Source organism: Semicossyphus pulcher, unplaced genomic scaffold, assembly GCF_022749685.1.
Source record: "Semicossyphus pulcher isolate SPU_LCO1_2020_fin unplaced genomic scaffold, fSemPul1.0.p SCAF_12, whole genome shotgun sequence".
NCBI lineage: Eukaryota > Metazoa > Chordata > Actinopteri > Labriformes > Labridae > Semicossyphus > Semicossyphus pulcher.
The window spans coordinates 5,376,329-5,398,936 of NW_027211626.1; the positions used below are offsets into that span (position 1 = coordinate 5,376,329).

Genomic DNA, 22,608 nt, shown 5'->3' on the forward strand with positions numbered 1-22,608 from the left:
TAGACACTCCTTTTGTTTTATTATGTTGTATTGGCCATCAAATATTGTGGTTTTTAAATGGAAGCAAACATTATTTTATTTTAAATAAAAAAGCTTTTTGTCACAGTTTGAAACTCAAACATGTTTAATGTCCTCACGGGATTATTTGTTCTCATTATACAGAGGAACACGAGGAGTCTGTGTACAACCATTACATCTCGGAAATACGCAACTTCCGCATGCATCTAGAGGCTCATGAAGAACACCTGATCAGGCAGCTCCGCACACCGCTGGAGAGGGACGACCTGGACCAGAGTCTGCAGCGGATCAATGAACACGAGGTACTTATCTATAAATAATCATGTGAATTAGCAAAGTCCATGCCCTCATTGTTATTTTAATCATGATTTTCTACGTTTCGCTGCAGAATAAGACAGCAGAGCTGAATAAATTGAAGGAGGACCTTGACGTCATGAAGGAGAAGTGTGAGCTGTTCATCAGACAGGCTGCAGGTTCTCCTTCTGTGCCAAAGCTTTCCTCTGAACTCACCGTGCTTGTTCAGAGCATGAGCCAAGTGCACTCCATGTCCTCCATTTATATGGACAAGTAAGACACTGCCTTCCTCGTCTATAACAGTCGCATTCAGATATTTTTACTAGATAGATAAATGCATTAAACTGAATTCAATTTATTCTGCAGACTGAAAACAGTGAGCTTAGTGGTGAAGCACAGCCAGAGCGCAGAGGCGCTTGTTAAGGCCTACGAATCCAAACTGTATGAGGAAGACGCTATGAACTCTGACATCAAGTCCATTGAGACAGTCATTTCAACACTTAAGGTAATACACATTTGGATTCATCATTTCACCAACATCAGTTAGCGTTTTTAGTGTTTCTTAAGTACTCATTCCCCCCTCTGTTTATAGCTGTGGCGGTCGGAGATTGATGAAAAGCAGGAGGTGTTCCATGACATGGAGGACGAGCTGCAGAAAGCACGAGTCATCAGTGACCGCATGTTTAAGGCACATAACGAGCGTGACTTTGACCTCGACTGGCACAAGGAGAAAGCTGATCAGCTGAGCGAGAGATGGCAGAACATTCACTCCCAGATCGACAGCAGGTTAGAGTTCGTTACGTTTCGAAGGAATTTATTTGGACGTAAGTGTTTGGATATATTTCTTATTCACATTAACCATTACATTTCAGGCTTCGGGACCTGGAAGGTATCGGCAAATCTCTGAAACACTACAAAGACTCGTTCAGTAATCTTGATGAATGGGCGAGAGAAATGGAGGCAGAGCAGATGAAGGCCCAAGAAAACAAACCTGAAGACAGCAAGGCGCTGGCTGAGCTGTTAAACAAACAGAAGGTAGGCGAGAATCTTATTCTTCACAATAAGAGAGTATGCATTTATATGGATGTTTAATATATATTTCAATTATCTGTGTGTTTTAGGTCCTTGTTGCTGAAATTGAACAAAAACAGGGCAGAATCGATGAGTGTCAGAAGTACTCAGAGCAGTACTCGTCTTCAGTTAAGGTTTGTCCTACGTTTGTCGTTGTTTTTGTAGTATACCAAATAAGCATGATGTCATTTCCAATCCAGATACTTTAAGGCAAGTGTGTCTTGACAGTAAATTGCTCGTGTTGAAACATAAAAAACAACCTTACATTTTTTGTAGGATTATGAACTTCAGCTGATGACCTTCAGAGCGATGGTTGACTCCCAACACAAGTCCCCTCTCAAGAAACGGAGGATGCAGAGCTCTTCTGATGCCATCCAGCAGGAGGTAAAGTTATGATTGTATTTAAGACAGGAGATTTACGCTCTGTGTAAACGACATTTAAGTCACATACCTGTTTCCTTTATTAAATTTCACACAGTTCATGGATCTCCGAACCCGCTACACTGCTCTTGTGACGCTGATGACACAGTATGTGAAGTTCGCCAGTGAAACACTGAAAAGGACTGAAGACGATGAGGTGAGAAATCGATGTTTAAATACGTGCTGGCTTTCTACTTTTACAGCAGCTTCGGGGGCTACGTGGATGCTTCAACTTACATTTTAGCTTTACCTTCTTTTCTTGCATAGTTTTTAGATCTTCTGTTTTTCATCAACATAATTCACTGCCTCACGAAGAAGCTCTGAATCGTAAAATATTGACGTTACAAACACAGATGTCTTCCTGTTCCTTATCTGCCATGAGGTCTTGACTTCCTCCGAGGGTCCTGTCTGTTATAGTGTGTGTTCAGCTCATCGTGAGCAGAGACCTTTGCTTCATTGTGCAAAAGAAGCAAAGGACGTGCATGTCTGCATGAACAGTTCTACCTGTTGCTGGTGACAGTGAGCTGCTGGGAGAAGAGAGACTTTTTATTCTTCGACAGAAAGTCTTTCTCATATCGACAAGAAATACCACCTCTCCAGGAGTTTGTGTAGTGTTCTTCTGAAAACTATTTAATGAAAGTGAATCAGAGGGTATAGCTGCTAATATGATATATAAAAGATTAGATGTGAACCCTCCACAATATTTCTAGTTAACTACACAATCACTGAAATTCCTGGAGGGATTGTTTGGTGTTTCTGCAGCGCTCTGGTAAGAAGTAAAATATTCATGCAAGACATTCGCACATTTTCTAATCCAGCGTGAAATAGTGGATGACATGTTTTTTTGCATTATAGAACAGAAAGGCTTTTGACAATGCAGAGAATGCAAAAAGGAGAGAGAGCATGGAGCTCCAAAGAGCTGAAGGGGAAGTAGAGGTTAGTCATCTTAAGCAACTGGTCGAGGATCAGGAGGCTTTGCTGGTTGAAAGACAAGCGCAGCTGGAAGAGCTGGAAGAAGAAGTAGAAACACAGCAGAAGACGATCGATGATCTAACCTTTCAGAAATCACAACTTGAGCATGACGTTCAGCAGTACAGCACCAAGTTAGAAATAGCAGGAAAAGACAAGGCTGCCAGTGACGAGGAGTTAAGCCATGCGAAACAGCTGATCGAGCAGTTGGAGGCAAAATGGGCCTTCGCTCAGAAAAACCTAGAGGACATCTTGAAGAAAACAAATGATGAGCAAGATCTTAAAAAACAGAGCCCCAAACTTCAGGAAGGCACTGAGGGACTCTCCAGTCAAGAAAATGATCATCAGTCTGTAGTTTATGATGTTCAGTTAACAGTTCAGAGTGAGCCACAGTTATCTGCAGTTAGAGAGAGTGACAGCATGCTGGGGGATGCCCTCAAGCAGAAACAAGAGGAATTAGACCTGGTCCAGAAAAGAGCAGAAATGGCCGAGGAGAAAGCTCAGAGTTATAAGAAGCTTTTGGATGACAGCAATAACAGGCTGAAGAAACTGCAGACGGACATGGAAAATGAAAGAAGCAACATGAGGCAGAAAACCGAGGATGTGCAGCAGGAAGCGCAGAACATGAAGAAATCCATCAATGAACTTCAAGAGGAAATCAGATCTCTCCAAAGGGCAAAGTCCTCATTGGAACAAAGCACGTTTTTCCAAAGCACGGAGGTTGAAGGCCTCAAAGAGCAGCTGAAGATCTCCCAAGGAGAACTGCATAAGAAAAGCTCCATGGAGCAGGAAAACACGTTCAAGATTAGCAACTTAGAAGAAGAAGTAGCTTCCAAGCAGGTAGCGATAGATCAGCTGAAGTTTAAATGCAATGAGCTGACAAGGGTAAATGTCTCGTCTGATAGTGACATCAGAGGTCTTCAGATTCAGACAGAGTCCTTGGAAAAGGAAAGAGCGTTTTCTGAGCAAAAGATCAAGTCTTTAAAGAGCGAGCTCGACAGCTGGAAGCAGCAGCTTCAGACAGCTAAAGACGAAAACAACATCATGAAGAGATCCGAGCAGGCGTCACAGCTCAAATGTAAGAACCTCGAAGCAGAAATTCAGAAAAGTGAATTAGTTGCTTCTCAATTGGAGAAAAAAGTAGACGAATTAAAGCAGATAAATACAGATATGGAAAAGAATCTGAAGAACGCCAGAGCTAAACTCGATCAGGTGACGATGGAAATGGACGGTAAGGATCAGCAAATTAAAATCTTGAAGTCTCAGGCGGAGGGCACCAAATCGCAGGTTAGAATTGTCGAGGAGGAACTAAATAAGAAATCCCAGACTTACCATGAGCTTCAGATGAAACTGCAGGATTACAGTGAGGAGGTGAGGGAGATGACTGAACTGCAGCTGAAAATCAAAACTCTCAATTCGCGTATCGTAAATTATGAGACGGAAATATCCGGTCTGAAGACAGAGCTGAAGTCAGTGTTTGCTGAGAGGAATTCAGCAAACCAAAAGATCCACATGCAAAATGTTGAAATTAATGATTTGAACATGACGCTAATGAAAAAAAATGCAGAACTGCAAAAAGAAACTGCTGAGAGTCAAACACATCTCAATAAAATCAAAGCTTTAGATGATGAACTTTTCAATCAGAAGCACAGTTTGAAAGGGTTGAGTAGCAGCTCAGAGAAAGTGACAGAGAACCTAAAGCAGGAGATGTACGCTATTCAGATCGACAAGAAAGCAACAGACAGGAAACTAGAGAGCTTGAATATTAAAGTTTCAGAGTTGAGCTCTTCCCTGCAAAGAACCAAGGATGAACTGTTGAAAGAGACTCAAGATAGAAAAGGCAAAGAATCCAAAATATTGCAGCTCGAGAGCGAGCTCCAGAAAAACAGAGTTACAATGAAAGAAGCAGCGTCGAGTTCTGACAAATCTCGATTAAATCTTCAGCATGAAAATGTTTCTCTTAAGAGGGAGAAAGCGGAGGCAGCGGAGAAAAACATCTCGCTGGGATCTGAAGTCAGAATTCTGAAAGAAAAGTTTCAAAGCGCTCAAACAGAAAGTGTGCAAAAGCAAAAAGAAAATGCTGCCCTGCAGCTGAGGGCCCAGCACATGGAAGAGCAACTTAATAAGTGCAAGAAAATGCTAGAGGAGTTAAAAACCAAACTAGAACTTCAGAAAGAGGGCTATGAGAGACAGCTGTTGTTAGTGCAGACTGAAATAGAGAAGAAGCTTGTTTTACTTCAGTCTGAATTCTCAGGTGACAAGTCAAAACAGAAGAATAGCACAGAGATAGCAGAGATGTTAAACAAGTATTTCAGACAGGTACACACAGTCCATCAAACCACTGTAGAAACAAGGCAACAAACGGACCAACAGCTGCACATCAAAATGGACAAACTGGAGCAAGAACGAAACAAGCTTGGACTTGAACTCTCAAAAGCAAAATCACAAATTGCCCAACTTGAGGACGACAAACTTAAACTCAACTCAAAAATGAGCGCTTTCCGAGGCCCTAGCAATGAGCAGGCAAACGAGTTAGCTAAGTTGAAACAGCTGTTGACAGAAAGTGAGCGGAAACTGACGCTGAAGGACAAGGACGCAAAATCTCTTCAGGAACAAATACAGTTCTACGTCAGAGAGATTAAAGGTCTTCAGGAAAAGCTTTCGATGCTCAGTGTTGGAATGAAGAGTGACAACAAGACGATAAACAAACAGGAAGTAACTGAAACCATTCATCACTATGGGAAAGCCAATGAGGCAGCTTTGTTGAAGACGGGACAAACAGCGACGCCCTCATATCTATGTGCGAAATGCAAGCGGGAGGACGAGATTCTCAAGATGAAAGTGTCCTCTAAGGTATGGATGAAGTTAGCTCAGCATTACTGCAACACAATGTCATATTCATTAGCAAATTCAGAATATTTACTAATTGTTTATTTCTTTTATTATAGTATTATAGTCTTCTGTAACTTAAAAATTCTTCCAATATCAAATCTACAGATGTCAACAGTGGAGAGAGGAAACATGCGTGAAGGACTGGAGCAAGTCAAACAAGATAAAATGGAAGTCATTCACAGTCAAAGCCTCCATGAGTCGCCAACAGCTAAAGCTTTGAATAGCTCTCTGTATCAGAGTTCCAATGTCGAACAAAAAGACGTGCAAAGTGTGACCAATAAGAGCCAAATCAAACCTAAAGATCCCACTGCTGTAGCAACACATGGATACATGGCTTTGTGTGGACTAACAGACAAACAGACAAACAAAACACAAAGAATCATCAGGACAACAACATATCAGATCAACGAAACATCTGAAGCTGGAAACACGTCAGAGAAGAAAGCAACAGACGGTGAAGGAAAACTGAATGCGGTGTATTCTACTTCACAAAAGGTCTCAGAACTCAAAGGCAACACAAGTATTCAAAGCTTAATCAAATTAAGGTTCTTGGATGAAGAGGTTTTGCGTAAGTTGGAGATGGGCCTCATCACAATGGAAGAGGTCCAAGCATCGCTTGCTCAGTACACCGGCAAACCAACTACTATAGCTGGAGTTTATGTGGAGTCAAGTAAGAAGAAGATATCCTTTCTGGAAGCTGCTGAGAAGGGCTTCTTAGCAAAGACATACGCTCTTGAGTTTCTAGAGGCTCAGGCTGCATCAGGAAGCCTTACAGATCTGACGACAGGACAAACACACTCGGTTGAGGAGGCTCTGGAGAGAGGTATCATAGAGACAGGCCTGAAAGACAAACTGATGGAGGCTCAGAAAGCTGTTAGTGGATACATTCATGCTGGCAAAAAGCTGTCTGTGTTTCAGGCAATGGAGGAAAGAATTCTCGATAGATTCAAAGGCAAGAAGATCCTTGAGGTTCAGGTGGCAACTGGAGGATTGATCAACCCAGAGACAGGCGTCAGGGTGCCGGCTAGCATCGCTGACGCTCTGGGTATTGTGAGCAAGGAGATTCTACAGGGTCTATATGATCCAACCTGTAACCCCAAAGGTTTCCACAACCCTGACACTGGACAGAAAGCATACTACGCTGAAATACTGAAGACCTGCCTTTATGACATTGATGGTGGGGTGTTTCTCTTCCCATTTGGTGAGAGACATCTAACAAACAGCTCTCCAACAAGTTCTCATAGAGCTTCAGTTGTCATCAGCAGCTCTGGCATCGAAATGTCAGCATACGAAGCCTTCAAGGGGGGGCACATTGACAAGAGGACATACCTGTTTCTGTCACAGCAGGAAACTGAATGGCAGGAAAAGTCCATAGTTGGTGCCAGTGGAAGCCCACTGCACATCATTACTGATGCAAGAAGTGGACGACAACTTTGTCTCGAGTCCGCTGTTAGTCAGAGGTACCTTGAAACATCCGAGCTTGAAAGCTATCGCAATGAGCTTCTTAGTATCTATGAGATTGCAGACGTCATATTTTCAAGAATGGTTGTTGTGGATGACATTAACAGCCCCATTGCTGGTCTCTGGGATGTCTCCCTGGGGAAGAGGATGTCAGTACTTCAGGGTTTTCAACAGGGTTTTACTGATAGAACCACTGCATTAAGGCTGTTGGAGGCCCAGGCCTGCACTGGAGGAATTTGCGACCCCTCTTCAGGGGAGAGAGTTACTATCTCGGATGCTCTCCAAAGAGGTTTATTAGATGAGCCACTGAGTCAGCAGCTCCAACAATTTGAGCAGGCCTTCAATGGCATCGTCCACCCCAAGACTTCAAAGACTTTGTCTGTTTCCAGGGCTATTCAGGAAAGCCTCCTCCCAAAGGATGCCGGTTTTCGCTGTATTGAGTTCCAGATCCTGACTGGAGGATTGATAAACCCTGACACCCACGACAGAGCCTCCCTCGAGGAGGTCATCCAGAGCGGCCATGTTGACAAAGTTACTGCCTCTGCACTCAGAGACGAGAAATTCCAAACCAAAAGCCTCACCTGTCCAAAGTCCAAGAGGAGAATCACGTTCAGGGAGGCACTGGAAAGAAGTGTGTACGACTGCCACACAGGGTTACGGTTACTTGAGGCCATAAAAACTCATGGTTTCGGAGCCAAATCAACATTTCATTATATCTGGGCGTTTAGGAATTAAACAGTTGTAAATAGATGCTTGTCCATAACATAAAACCTGCAAATAGGGTTTCTTTTCATTTGTGTTTGTCTGTGAAGTTACCTCGCTTGACTTCACTGTTTAACAATCTTTTTGGTTCACATGTTTTATACAGTGGTTGATGCAAATGATAATATGATCTGAGCTTTGGTGTTTTTACTGTCTGTATTTTGGTAATGTCCCTCCCATGTTCGATTCCCCTCAAGTGTTTTTTGTAACAAAGATAACAACCTTGTCAAAAACCTATCTGTTTGAATTCTAGAGATCTGTTGATGAGGAGAAGCGAGAGCATGGTGATAAAGTTAGCAAACTATTGCACTGGATGTCCAATGTGAAACAGACCCCAAACAATGGTGGGAATGCTCTGACAGATAGCAATGCCAACACAGACGCTTCTAATAAGCCCCAGGTAAATAACATGTATTGTTTGTGGTGTTTTCAGTGTGTCCTGTTTCCACATTTGTTTTGTACATGAGACAAAGCTTTGGTTTAATGGTGAAGAGTATTTTTCTAAGCAAAATGACATCACAGCCTTTTGCTGTCACAGTGAATTATTTCTAATAAAAACTCACTGTCAACTTCCTGATTCATTTAATCCATATATTTTAAACTGTATGTAGTGGTTGTAAATACTTTGTCATATCCCCTGTTACCCCCTGTCACCTGGCTTACAAGAACATGGTTGATATTATGGATTTTATGCCAATCACCTTTTACTGATTCAATCAAAACAAATGTTGCACAAGCACTTTTTGCACAATGGGCCCAGCAGGTTATTGACCTATCAAAACACATTGTCACTGTGTCAAAGGAAACATTCACCATACACAGTCCAAAGCTGACATTATTCAACTAACATGTGAAATACATTTGAAAATGTTCCGTATGTGTCTGCTAAAGTCTAATAGTGATAGAACAGTGTAAAAAAAAAATACTTTGGTGATCCTTAAAAATGGGTTTTCATTGATGGTTTTAAAGTCTATCCAATATTATAGAAGAGAAGAGACCAGATGAGGGAGTTTAGACTCACATTTGTTATGTTAACTCTGCTATGTTAATCACTGATTCCAGTAGAGCTAAACTATGTGTACATTAAGCAGTTTTACAGCACAGCAATTGGCAACTATTCACATTGTCTATTGAATAAATTTAAGTCATCAATAAACATGGATTTAGACATTTCAAAATATTTTTGTTGTAAATATTGTAATCGCGTTTAAAGTAAAATATAATAATGTAAATTATTGTTTGTTATAATTATACATTAGAAAATGGTTATTTTGAAAGCAGCAAAGTTAGGGTTTGGAATAAAAGTTTACATTTATTAATCTTATTTAATAGATTTTTTATGTTATTGATAAAGCTTTAGAACACAGAGAGATATATCAGCAAATTTTATTTTGAAAGCAGTTATGGATTAAATATAATTAAAAATAATAATTTAAAATTATATTTGTCTTTTAAAACTATTTTTTTCTTACATTACCTACCCCAAAAATTCTAATAGATTTTTTTTCTGACATTATTTACCCCAAAAATAATAATACATTTTTTAATGGATTTTTTTCTTACATTATTTTTTTCTTACATTAAATATCCTCAAAATAATAAAGAACCAATTAAACTGTCACAATGAAATAATGCCAGCTTTGAACTTTGTATTCTCATATATTTTGTTTTGACACATTGAAAACAACTCTTTTAATATGTTTCTGAACACAGTGAAAGCATTTCTAATGTTCTGTCGCTCCATGTTAGGGACTGAAAACATGATGCATAATGCAGCCTAGTACAACAGTACAGTCTAAATTATTCCAGTATAGTTCAATCACTTCCTCTTTGTTGCATTCTGAACAGAAATTGATCAAAGTTGATATCCATTGCATAGCTGTTGTATTGGATTGCATTATTTCTCACAGGGGTTTAACATTTAGTTCTTAATCTAGTAATGAGAGTACAGAATGTGTTATCCATATATTCTTTTTATAAATAAGTCATGAAAATGTAACTACCACTCTAGTGTCTGCATGTGAAAAACAGTGAGCTCTGTGTCCCTCTAGTGTCCCTGTTTAGAGCTTACAATATTGTGTAATATCACTCATCGTGTAGTCATACAAAAGTAAAGTATTATGAAGTATTAATATGCTGTTTTGTGTTCTAGGTGTCAGTGGAGGAAATGGTCACTAAGAAGGAACAAATTGCAGAAGCACTGAGGGCCACGCAAACAATGCTGAACAAACACAGTGACAAGTAAGTCAAGCTACTGTGACCAACATGCCAAAGACTGTGTGCCCTGTTTGCAGTCTGAGCCTCGTTCTTTGTGTCTCACAGAATGACAGAAGAGGAAAGAGAGAAAGCCCAGGAGCAGCTGAAGGCTCTGAACCAGGCCTACAGTGAACTGTCCCAGCATTGTTCAGATCAGACGACCTCTGCAGAGGAGGTGCGGCACTAGGCTGTTTCTTGTATTGCGTGGTTTGTGTCTTATAATGTGTTAGAAAACAGTGCCACCTGATGTTCAGCTGCACGACTAACCCTTTTCCTCCTCTCCAGCACAGTTTGAGCCGTTGCATCTCCTTTTATTCTCTTACACTGAATCATCAGGAAACAAGATTTAGGATTCTGAGTATGCTGTGAACATGCTTTGTCTCGCCCGGCTTTGGTCTGACATGTCACCGTTATTACTGTGCTTGACTTAAACCAACATAACAGATATGACTTAACCCCTTTACCTACATGATTTGATGTGCCTAACTACACTCTTTTTGCAAGATGCTGGATACTGCATTCCCAGATGCATGATAGCTTTAAATGTGTTATTCGTCACTCTCCTGTTGCAACCCTGACGCAGTCTTGAACTTGTGCACATGGTGTTTTAACATGCCCACATTTGTGCTGTGGTGAGTAAACCTTTTGTCTTGTTTTGGACTCTTAGATTGTACATTTTTACATCCAGTGATAATACAGACTGTCATGCTGAAACCAGCTCAGTAATTTGTTAAACTGTCCTTTTCTTTAGGATTTGAAATCCAGCGATGCCAGGCTTGGAGCTGGACCCCAGAGTGGTCTGATCAATGACATACCTGGAGTTTCCGATCACTCCAATCTCCTCCAGTCTGAGCCACATGTCTGCCTGGACGGGGACGATGCTTTCAAACACAATCACGTTTATAACTCCACCCTGAAGCACTCACCAGAGTTGAACGAAGCAAACAAGTGCATACAGAGTTCACATGTCTCTTCTGTGTCTCTCTCTGACATAGCAGCAGCTAGGGACGAGGCCACATGTGGAGACTCGATCATCAAAGTCATAGAGGTGAAACAAGTCAGTGATGGAGTGAAGGTGTCCTACACAGGGGGCACAGTGAGCCTAGAGAGGGCGTTTCAGTCCGGTTTAATACCTGCTTCTGTCTATGTAAAGACTCTCCAGCAGCAAAACACCTGTCAGGATATGTTCGGTTCGAGCACTGCTGAAGATATGACAGCGCCCGAGCAGGAGTTTGACCCTTGTGAGGTCAACAGACTGATATTAAAGTGCCTCAGTAGAGATAAATCACTGACATCAGGGAGGGAAATTCACACTCTGAGGTCTTGCTGTGATAACGAGAACATGCCAAGGCTGCTAGGTGCTCAGCTCAATGCAGGTGAACCCAACCAGGATCAGAATAGAGCTGTTAATGATGTTACGAGTAGCTTTATAAACCTCCAAAACACTGATGGGCTAAAGGTGGATGCAGCCATTCAGTGTGATTTGATGAGCTCCAGCAGCACGCTCATTGTGCTTGGAAATCAGCAGTTTATTGGACTTGTGTTGCCGCCCTCCGATGAAATCCACACTACATCATTCCAGTATCATCAACAAATCACCACTGATGAGTTCACAAGCACGCTGTTCAGTAATCGCAACAAGATAGCAGCTTTTTACATTCCAGAAAATTCAGAGGTGGTAGACTTCCCCGCCGCCGTTCAGAGGGGTTTCATTGACAGTTATACAGCTGAGGTTCTGAAATGTGTAGAAATCCCTGATGTGTTTCCTGATGTCGATCACCAAAATGAAAAGTTTTCCTCTTGGCTCATGTATAAAAAACTCACACTTGATGGATGCTATCATGGTGAAGGTTGCCCAAAAGACGCTAACATCCCGACACACACAGAAGCAAAGCAGTTATTCATCTCCTACCTGATGATGAACAGTTACATCGACCCCAAGTCAGGAGAGAGAGTCCTGATATTCGACAGACAGCTGAGGAACACGGTTCAAATCTTCCTCAAAGATTCAGTACTTTCTGAAAACAATGAGAGAAGTGTATCTTCTCTGACTTTAAATGTTCCTGCAGAAGAGGTAGATTTAGAGATCCCACTGCACATAAATGAGGAAACGGAGGAGCATATAAAACACCCACAATACACATTTGATCCTCATAATTTAGCTTCCTCTGTCAATGGAAGAATTAGCTTTCATGAGAAAACGTATCCAAATGACGAGCCGCTTGAGCAACATCCTGTCAAGGTGTTTTTAATAGATAATGACATTGACATGGATCCCTCAGAGCGTGATGTATCAGAGAACAGCTTGTGTCAAAGCTGGACAGAGACAGGTGAATATGCAGAGAGATTTTTTGACGATACTTTACAAATGCATCCTGTAGGAGCTGACTGTGACGGCCTTGATATTCCAACTCCTCCAGAAATGTCACTCCCTCCCACTTGTGTTAGCTCGTCATCCGGGATGTTTGACGGCGAGAGAGCAGTAAAATCCTTCCGGCAAACACTCGCCCACTACAACGCTGACTCAGTTTGGAGTGAGTCAGCAAGTATGGATGTTACCCAAGCTGAGTTTTTATACTCTGAGGACTTGTTGGAGGGTGAAAATCAGCACGACTACGTTGTTCATGTTCTGAAAACTGAAATAGAGGAAGTGTCAGTCGTAGATGTCACCTCTGGTGGGCTTAATGACCTGGAGGCTGCTCTCAGCGAGGGGCTAGTTGAGGAAACGACAGTAGTAGAACTGCTTCACATAGAGTCAGATGAAAAAGGTAGTGTTGAAGATGAAGAGGGTGTAATGTATGATTTAGACCAGGCAGTGTCAGATAGGTGCACATCCCCAAATATTTCTTTTCATATGAAGACAATGCAAACTTTGTCGAGAAGTGTCAGTGAGTCATTGCAGTCTGTAGATGACGCCAAAGCCAGCATTTACCCCGAGGAAAACTGGGCTCATCCCATCTCTGATGATCACAATCTGGGTTATATTAATATTAATGCATCTGAGAAGACTCAGCAAGCTTCCGAGAGGAAGGTCGCTGTCATTGTGCTCGATCTGACCAACGATAAGGCTGATAACAAAGAGATAGAGAGTGAGAAGGAAGATGCAGATGTAGATTGTGAGCCAACAGGAAATGTTGTTAATATGAGTGATTATCTTTACGTTTCCCCTCCCTCAGTTGGTGGTTACGATTCTCTGATGATCTCAGCCCCCACATGGAGTCAGGTTACTGCAGAGTGTGTTCATCACGCTGAGGGATTGCATTTACTGGCTGAAGACAATGACTCACAGGGTGTAATCAATAGTCATCTGACGGGTACAGCTGCTGAATCCAGAGCCGCTCCAGCCGCTCAGTCACCTCCACCTAGTCTGAGTGACACAATCAATACCGATCCAGTAAGCCTGACTCAATCTGGTAATCATTCTGTATCTGTCGGCTCACCCTTTGAGAAACAGTTTTTCATTGCTGGACATGTCGAGGTGGGAAATGATACAACAAGTGAGAGTGAATTAGACGTGTCCTCATCACATTGCAATGCATCGTCAGAGGAGGGTAAAATTGAGAATGACACAAGTGCAGTTCAGTCACCTTCGGAACGCGAGCCAACTCCAAGTAGAGATTACTCATCGGCCCAGGATTTGGTGGAAAGTGCAGTCAGTTCAGTCTCCAGGGGTGATTGTAACTCTGACAACAACATTACAGAAGATGGCAGCAGAATCACATTACCTCACCAGACAGCACTTCATTCAGAAACTGAAGTTTCTGCTGAAACCGAGCCCAGGTGTTCCCGTAATGGTCCGAGTACGCTTGTTGGTGTGAGATCTTCACAGTCACCCGTTGTGTCTGATGAAGACCCTGCAACATGTAGTGCCACTCTCAAGTGTTTTGATGTAGAGGACTCGGAGGATAAAACTCTAAAACTCTCAAGAGTTTCTCCTGAAAGTAAAGATTTGTCATGTGTTGCGGATGATGTTGAGTTAAACACAGATAGTCTTTCCCGAGAGAGGCAACATGGGGACACTTTCACTGCCACCAGTGGTACTGAGCAGATCTCTGTGTCAAGAAATACACAGACAGCAGACACATGTGATGAACAAAATGCAGATGTTGGTGGAATTAACTCAGGAGAGTCTGAAAGTATCCTGGAGGAAGGGTTAGGATCTGATGTTCGACCAGAGGAAATGTTATTAGATGAGTGTCCGGCTGAGCATCACCGGGAAGCTACTGATTTCCCGTCAGAGAGCTGCACTACATCTTCAGCTCCATCAGTGTTTTCTGACGCTGTCAGAACTTCTGTAGATGATAAGGGGGAAATGATTACCAAGGAGAATGATGTCAGTGATTTGCAAAAGGCACAAACTCAAGACAGTGAAAGCACTGTTGCTATAGTTACAAGTACTCCTCAAGAGTTTGACGACGGTGGTTTTCAGGAAGGAGACACATCTCGTGGACTTGTAGAGAGCACTCACCCGGACCTTCTCATGGATTTGCTCAAGCATAACGCCCCAACTTCTGACAACAAAGATAAAGGAAGCTCAGATGTGATACTGCAGGAAGAGACAGTCAGTGAAAAGACAGAAAAGTCTGATGCTCCAAATATCCAGCTGCAACTGCTGCAGGTTCTCAAGACTGTTTCCACAAGTCAAGACCTGTCAATGCTTCAGGAAGTGATGGACACGCTTAACACTGCCCTGGGCGGTGACTCTCAGGAGGAGCGGCGGCACACACTGGAGAGCATCAAGGAGGAGAGCTCAGATGGAGAAGAGGAGGGGTCAGGAGAAGGTGACTTGGGCGTCTCTGCTGCAGGAAGTCGCCAACCATCTCCTCAACCGTCAGTGCAGTCAGATGCCTGCAAAGTTGAGGAGGTCAAAAATAAGGTAGATTTTATGTTGTGCTAAGATTAAGCCAACGTCCTACCTTAGTTTCTGACATGGGTAACATAAGCTCTTTCTTTTTCCCCCCACAGCTCTTCTCCATCCAGGATTATTTGGAGTGTGTCGGGAGACTTCAGGATCACGCTGATGTTTTAGACGATGTTGGAAACGACTTGTTAAACCAAGCTCCCGTAGGCAACAACATGGAAGAACTGCAGATCCAAATAGAGGAATGTCAGGTGAGAAATTGCTAACAAACAACAACAAACAAACAAACAAACAATATCATATTTTCAATAAAAGTATGAATTAGTTCCTGACCAAATGTGCTCTTTTATCCAGTCTCTGGAGTCCCAACTGTCTCGACTGGCTGGCGTCTTGACAGCAGATATGGATAAAGCCAAACAGCTCTTAAATTCTGCAGACGAGGCCATTCCCATACAGATCCACCAAGATCTGGCCTCGACGTATGTTGAGTTAGAGCCAAATTTCACTGCTGTTTCCCAGATGTGTGCGGACAGGTGTCACTCCCTCATTGAAGCAATGGAAACAGGAAAGGTCAGAGTTCATTGCTGGTAATTAAAAATACAATTGTGTAATAGTTACTTAAGGTTTTAATCACCTAAATGTGATTTTAGGTGCAGTTGGAATCAACCTACCAGAAACATCTCAGTGATCTTGAAGATCTTGCGGGCCTCCTCCAGAACAACTCTGATATAAGTGCTGTTGATTTGGACACATGTGATGTGGACACACTGAAACATTTAATTCAGCAGATCAAGGTACTTTTAAATTCCAATTAAAGTTATAATCTCGAAGATCTCAGTTTTGTTCTATTTGGCGGCACCTGTGGCGATAAACGGTAATTGTGGGAGCACACTTCCCAGATATCCAGACAGTGTTGCATGTGTGACGTCCACAGTCGGCTCCGGTTGTAACTCTTGATTTTCCTGGCTGACGGTCGCTTTCCTTTGTAGACTGTTTGCTTCATCTGAGCGTCGAGTTTGTTTCTTCTTCTTTGGATTTTCACTTATTTTTGAAGTTGTATCTGTAGTCATCCATCTTTTCTTTGTTTGTTCAGCCATAGTAGATTACTGTTTACTCGCAACACTTGCAGAGACCGGAAAAGCAGCCGCTTAGCTCCGCCTACCCTCTCTGGCAGACCAACCACTGCTGGCTGATGGAAAACGCGTCACTAACTGGGCGCTGCTTGTGATTTTTTCAACAAATGTCACCACAGACAGCCAGTCTGTAATACTGCAAATGCAAAGGCTTTCATCTGTGTGCCATAGGCTCAATCACCATTGTGTTAACTCATTCGGTGATAGTGACTTAAAATACATTTATTTACATGAAAATCTTCAAGATTATATCTTTAATAAACATTCATTTCCACCTGACTACAACTTCTCAACATGTTTCCATCTTATCTTCCAGGACACAGAGAGCAACCTGCAAAAAGAAGCAAGGCTCAAGTTAGAGGATGCCACATTTGATATCCAGTGCTTTATTTCTGAGCACGCTCAGTTCCTGAGTCCAACTCAGAGCAGCTACCTCCTTAAGTTCCTCAGCACCACTCAGCGAGCATTCAGGGAACATGCAGACAGGCTAGATACCAAGAGGAGCGACCTGAACGTCCTACTGGACACCAGGGAGAGGGAGGACAAGGAGAAGGTCTGCCTGTGGAAATACTGCAAGATGTTTTCTTTCAATAACAACTGTGCATACATGTTTGGTTTATAGTGAATACTTAAGGTGCATGTAGAGTGGGCTGTTTAAGCCATGTGACTAGTGAGATTTTTTTTAGTAGCAGATTTCTATCTGTAGAATTGTCAGAGCTAACAACAATAATGTGTAATGAATGAGAAGCCATTATACATATGTGGTTTCACATTATAGATACCCACAACAATGTTTGAATGACGCTTCTGAACCCCACATCAATCAGCTTTAAAAGTTTAATAGAGTTTAATTTGCACAAATATTGAACCTCTCTGTTGGTTTTTGTGGGTTTAAATAAAAAGTTATAATTATAGTAATGAGTTGTATTTCGGTATTTCAGAGCACTTTGTGAATTATTAGTTAATTATTTGTCTTTTGTCTTCAGGACTCAGATTTGAGAGTTTGTGCTGTGAATGGCTAAATGTTTAGGAAATATAACATTGCATGCTAAATGGCTTGATCACTCCTGCAGACTAACCTTTGTGCCGGTTGTATCCTACAGGCCTTCAAGACACCCAATGAACAATTACCTGCGAACAAATTGCAGCTTCTCTGTTGGAACACTTACACAACAAATCCATTAACAAACCGGACTGAATGTCCCTTTGTGCTTATAACCATCCCAAGACCAAAGTGGCGAATGGCGTAAAAGCATGTTCACAGCATACTAGGTTTTTACACGGTTATGATGACGGGAAATGTCTTTGAAAGCAGATTTTGCATGTTGCCTTTATGTGCTTGAATTGTTTCTTTAACTCTTGTTCTGACGTTTGTTTTCCCGAAAAATTGACGGGGCTGTTTTCTTCTTCATGAACAGTCCTTACTGGAGAAACACAAGGAGTTCACAGAGAAGTTGGAGGAAGTGTGTGATAATCTCACCCTGACAGAAAACCACCTGATCGGTCATCAGCAACAGTCTGAAAGTGCTGAGAGTGTCACGGACCTGCAGCAGTACCAGCAGGAGCATCAGGTTAGAAATACATCTCCTCCGCACAGTATGTGTCCAAGTGTGTCTCTCCAGTCTTATTTAACGACCCGACTCTTTCTCTGTTTGATCTCAAGGCCCTGCAGAAAGATGTATTGACAAACGCCAGTGCCTTGAATGAAGTCATCACCAGCACTAAGAAGTTTCTGGATGAAAACCGAAGCAAGCTGGCGCCAGATCAGATCGCCAACATTGAGGGCAAGTTGGAAGAGGCTAAAAGCAAAGCGAAGGTCATCAACCAGCGGGCCGAGGAGTCCAGGAAGGATTTGGAGAAGGTCGTTACTACGGCGATAAAACAGGAGAGCGAAAAGGTCAGAAGATTAGCTTCATATATGTTGTATGTAAATGTATGTAATGCGTAGGAATAGAAATGCAGTGTAATTACCATATTGCTTAACTTAATGTAAATGTAATATTGATTGTAATCTATTTGCATTTCAGGCGGCAGCTGTCGAGCGGCTTGAAGAAAGTAAGAATAAGATTGAGGGTCTTCTGGACTGGATATCCAACATAGGGAATGAAAACGAGAACGGTCTGGATAAAACCGACCATGTAAGTAAAGAGAATGGAAACCTGCCAGAAGAAACCTTGGCCAAGGGAATGATGGGAGAGGACGACGATGCAAATGGAAACGCTTTACAGACCACTGAAAGGGATTTTGGCAAAGAGAGCAGCGGCGAAAATGACGCCTCCCTGGACCTCGATAAGCAGTATGCCAGAGTCAAGGTATAGCTGTTTCTGGCACATACGTTTAAGTTGTGCAATTTCTGCAGGCGTGAACTTTCTTTATGCATAGAGCCTAAGTTAATAAACATCCCAGAGAATTGCTAGAAGCAGATCATCATGTTGAAACTAAAACATGAAAGACAATTGTAGTTATGAAATGCAAAAATGATAAAATCATGTAACTCATATCAACTTTTTAAGCTGTTAAAACATTAATTTCCAACAGTTTAAGAAGCCTATTGCCAAACAAAAAAATATTATTATTATATAACTACATTTTGTTGTCTTGAAATTTATGTCATTCAAATATGACATTTTAAATTGGGAAATTTACAGGCTCTGTTATTTGTCAAAAAATACATCTGAAGTATGTTTACAAAGCATTAAGTACAATTGCCATTTTAAATTAATGAAAGAAGCAAGCAAGAAAGAAAAAGAAAAAATGAGTTAGTAATGTTTTTATCATTAAAACATATTTTTTATGTAATTACTGCTTTCTGTTTTGGTATTTCGGACTCAAGACTTTATCGTTCCCACAGGCCCGTCATCAGGAGATCCTGTCCCAGCAGCAGGATCTGATCATGGCCACCCAGTCAGCTCAGGCTCTTCTCGACAAACAAGCGGGCGCTCTGTCTCCAGAGGAGAAGGAGAAACTGCAGAAGAACATCCAGGAGCTGAAGGGGCGCTACGATGCCTCGCTGACGCAGGCTGAACAGCAGATGAAGCAGGTGCAGTGTGTCCAGGAGGAGCTGAAGAAGTTCCAGGATGACTGCGAGGAGTTTGACGGCTGGTTAGACCAGGCGGAGGGAGAAGTGGAGGAGCTGGGAGCCCCTGCCGGCTCCCTCAATGTCCTCTCTGATAAACTCCTGCGACAGAAAAGCTTCTCAGAAGATGTGATCTCGCACAAAGGAGACCTTCGCTTCATCACTATTTCAGGACAGAAAGTTCTGGATGTGGCTAAAGCCTGTGGGTTAGATGAGGCTAAGAATGTTCTGCTGCATGTGGATACTTCAGGAACCTGTTCTGCTGTCAAGGACAAGCTGGATTCAGCAGCCAGTCGATACAAAGCCCTACACTCACAGGTAGTTATCCTGCTTTTAATCAAATGGATCTTGAGAGGTTGCAATGGCTTGTTCTTACCACTAGGTGGGGGCATTTGTCTTCAGTGAAATGCAGTGTCATGCCTCATTACTCTCAGTGTCAGAGACAGTCACACTTCTTCATCCAGTGGTCACCGTTATCTTCATTTATGATCATGTCTGTATGGTTTGTGAATATCTTATCAAACAGGAAATATAATTTATTTTCCCTTCGTTTCAGTGCAATCAGCTTGGCAACAACCTCAAAGACGTGGTTGACAAATACAAGAAATATGACGACTCGAGTGCCGGTCTTTTGAAGTGGCTCAACGGCTCGGAGGATGAGGCGAGAAATCAACAATCAGAGGCCATAGCAGCTGATCCTCAAACACTACAGAAACAGCTGGAGGACACCAAGGCAAGACAAATTGAAAGCCACAGCTCTTGTATTTAATATTAGTATCAAGTGAAACTAAAGAATTATGTTGTTTTCATATTTTTATAAGACCCCCCTTTGATTTTAGAGGATAAAAAGGCTGGTGTTTGTCCTCGCTTTAGCCTCACTGTCTTCACTATAACTCTCATTATCCCTGTGTGAACTGAAAACTATCTTTATTTAGAAGCAATACATGCAGAACTTTTCCTGGGTTACAGTGTCATGGCACAATAGACCTGTCTTACCATATACAGTGTTTCCACTCACTCAAGTACAACATGTCTATTTTTAGCTCTGTTTTCAAATTCAACCCCACATGTGAATAGTTTAACTCTGTGTTTTTTGTAGCCTGCGTACTCCTACAGGAGGATAAGAAACGAGGCCGTCTCTGTCAAAGCTTTTGGCTGCAGTCCGCTCAAACATTTCTCTGTAGGGAGGTAGTGACTTACAGCATAGATATGCCCAGATAAGAGGCGCCTCAGGGCCTGCTAAGGAACTGCTTTCGGCTTTGATTACAAATCACTGCAAAGAATCCTAAGCCTTTCTGTAAGTGTAACTGTCGAGCGGGCAGTTACATCTTACTATATCAGTGGGATGACTCAATCTTTCTACAGATGTTGTCCAGGCCCTCTTGCACATCATCTCTCAGCACACTGATGAAATACAAAGTTTGTCCAATACGGTGTAAATGCAAGCAGAAGACAAATACAGGGTTACTTTCTCTGACCTCTTCTTACTTATCGATCCACAGGCCCTACAAGGTCAGATGACGGGACATCAGACCGCTATTGACACACTTCGCAAAGCAGCTGAGTCTTTGATTACTTCTGAAGGAGACCTGCTGAGCAACCCAGATGAGATCCAGGAGACTGTAGGTGAGGGAAAAATCTAAGTACGGTGCTGATTGTGCAACACCTGCATAATATCAGAACAGTTAAAGGATTTTATTTGTCGACATTGACACTCAGATATTTAGATTAGGATTTACTTTTTCAGATATAGATAGATTGATAGATAGATGTGCTTTATTGATTTATTCCCAAACTGGGAAATTGCGACGTTACAGCAGCAGGTTATCAAAGCGACTACAGCACAAGGAGATAATAAATACACAGTAAGAATAAACATAACACTAGAAGAAGGAATATATACATTCAGGAATTCTAACAGCAATAATATATAATAAATAACTTCAACTATAGTAAATATAAAATATAAAACTAACATACATCTAAAATGTTATGATACATTACAGGGAGAGTGTGGTATTGAATGTTCAAGATGAATCGTGCAAGTTTTAGCAGGCGCAGCACAATACATGTGCAAACTGAAAGATGCCAGACATTCGAATAACTCATGCTCGAGAAAGATATTTATATATGAAGCCCTGGAAAATGTTAAAAGCTCTTAACCAAGCGGACTGTTTATTGGCAGCAAGCAAAAATGTCAACATACCCAAATGTGTACCTTTCTAAAATTGACTCAAGTTATCAGTGTTAAAAATATCTTTTGGAGTGTCTTGTTTTTATTTCCGTTGGCTTTCACTAAAAAATGCTTCTACTCCACCAAGCGAATTTAATCTTTTAAACGCCACAAAAAGTTTCTTCTCTGCTTTGAAATGTTTACCTCGTAATGTGCTTTAAACAATGAGACATGGTCCACCTTTAAACTTGACCTGATCTGTTTCCCTGCGCTGTAGACGACATAGTTGAGCGCTATGACAACCTGTCCAAGTCTGTGAGTGACCGAAATGAGAAACTGCAGATCACCCTGACTCGCTCCATGAGTGTCCAGGATGGTTTGGATGAGATGATGGGATGGATGGAGGGAGTGGAGGCCAGTGTGAAAGAGAAAGGACAAATGCCTCTCGACTCTGCATCCATAGGAGACATCCTCAGCAAAGAAGCAGTATGTATTCTTGTCATCAATCCAGAAGTCCTCTCACTAAATGAATCTATGACTTTATGCTGTCTGCTTTGATTTAGTTCCTATTAAAACTCTGCTGTTCTCCATCCTGTGTTTTTACAGGCATTGGAGCAGGACATAGCAAGTCGCCAGAGCAGCATCTCAGCCATGAAAGCCAAAGTAAAGAAGTTTGTGGAGACAGCAGACCCCACTGCAGCTGCCCTCCTGCAGTCCAAGATGGATGCTCTCTCCCAGCGCTTCTCTGACGCCTGTGACAAGCACAAGCAAAAAGTCACCCAGCTGGAGGAACTGAAGGATAAGGTGGACCAGTTTGAGGAGGTTGCAGATAAAGTTCAGCAGTTTGTGGTGAAGCGATCACAAGATCTGCACGAGACAGACGGGCCGGGGAAAACGTTCGACGAAGTGTCTGAGCTTATGCAGGTAACTACACTGCAGGCGCTGTTAGCATTAGGACCATACAAGGATACATGTGGTGTCTTTCAGAAACATTCTCAGCAGAAATGACATCATGTACTGCAAAGAATAACTGACTATTATAATTTCACTGTAGAATACCAAAGCTGAGATGGCTGAACATGCCAGTGATTTGGAGAAGCTACAGACGCTGTCCAAGGAGCTCTCTGAGATCAGCCCTGAAGGAAACAAAGCCCAGATCCAGAGCAAGATGGACAATCTGTCAAATATTTTCAACACCTTTAAAGACACTGTCAAAGAAAAG

The 22,608-nt window shown here is 42.0% G+C and overlaps 2 protein-coding genes across 2 annotated transcripts in view; both read left to right on the forward strand.

Moving 5' to 3' along the window:
* Positions 1 to 22,608, forward strand: part of dst (dystonin) — a 106,775-nt gene that overhangs the window by 42,803 nt on the left and 41,364 nt on the right. Inside the window, exons 26-48 of the mRNA XM_069659031.1 lie at positions 163 to 320; positions 407 to 585; positions 679 to 817; positions 905 to 1,098; positions 1,185 to 1,347; positions 1,434 to 1,517; positions 1,660 to 1,767; positions 1,862 to 1,960; positions 8,141 to 8,287; positions 10,040 to 10,128; positions 10,210 to 10,318; positions 10,895 to 14,977; positions 15,109 to 15,255; positions 16,454 to 16,690; positions 17,556 to 17,708; positions 17,801 to 18,034; positions 18,165 to 18,449; positions 18,989 to 19,531; positions 19,770 to 19,946; positions 20,716 to 20,839; positions 21,664 to 21,872; positions 21,993 to 22,310; positions 22,441 to 22,607. Of these exons, the coding sequence (XP_069515132.1) occupies positions 163 to 320; positions 407 to 585; positions 679 to 817; positions 905 to 1,098; positions 1,185 to 1,347; positions 1,434 to 1,517; positions 1,660 to 1,767; positions 1,862 to 1,960; positions 8,141 to 8,287; positions 10,040 to 10,128; positions 10,210 to 10,318; positions 10,895 to 14,977; positions 15,109 to 15,255; positions 16,454 to 16,690; positions 17,556 to 17,708; positions 17,801 to 18,034; positions 18,165 to 18,449; positions 18,989 to 19,531; positions 19,770 to 19,946; positions 20,716 to 20,839; positions 21,664 to 21,872; positions 21,993 to 22,310; positions 22,441 to 22,607 (8,146 nt within the window). The remainder of the gene's footprint in view (positions 1 to 162; positions 321 to 406; positions 586 to 678; positions 818 to 904; positions 1,099 to 1,184; positions 1,348 to 1,433; positions 1,518 to 1,659; positions 1,768 to 1,861; positions 1,961 to 8,140; positions 8,288 to 10,039; positions 10,129 to 10,209; positions 10,319 to 10,894; positions 14,978 to 15,108; positions 15,256 to 16,453; positions 16,691 to 17,555; positions 17,709 to 17,800; positions 18,035 to 18,164; positions 18,450 to 18,988; positions 19,532 to 19,769; positions 19,947 to 20,715; positions 20,840 to 21,663; positions 21,873 to 21,992; positions 22,311 to 22,440; position 22,608) is intronic.
* Positions 2,707 to 8,192, forward strand: LOC138588760 (desmoplakin-like). The gene is made up of 3 exons (XM_069659012.1): positions 2,707 to 4,059; positions 4,738 to 5,625; positions 6,160 to 8,192. The coding sequence occupies exons 1-3, from the start codon at positions 2,707 to 2,709 to the stop codon at positions 7,858 to 7,860; spliced, it is 3,942 nt and encodes a 1,313-aa protein (XP_069515113.1). The 3' UTR covers positions 7,861 to 8,192.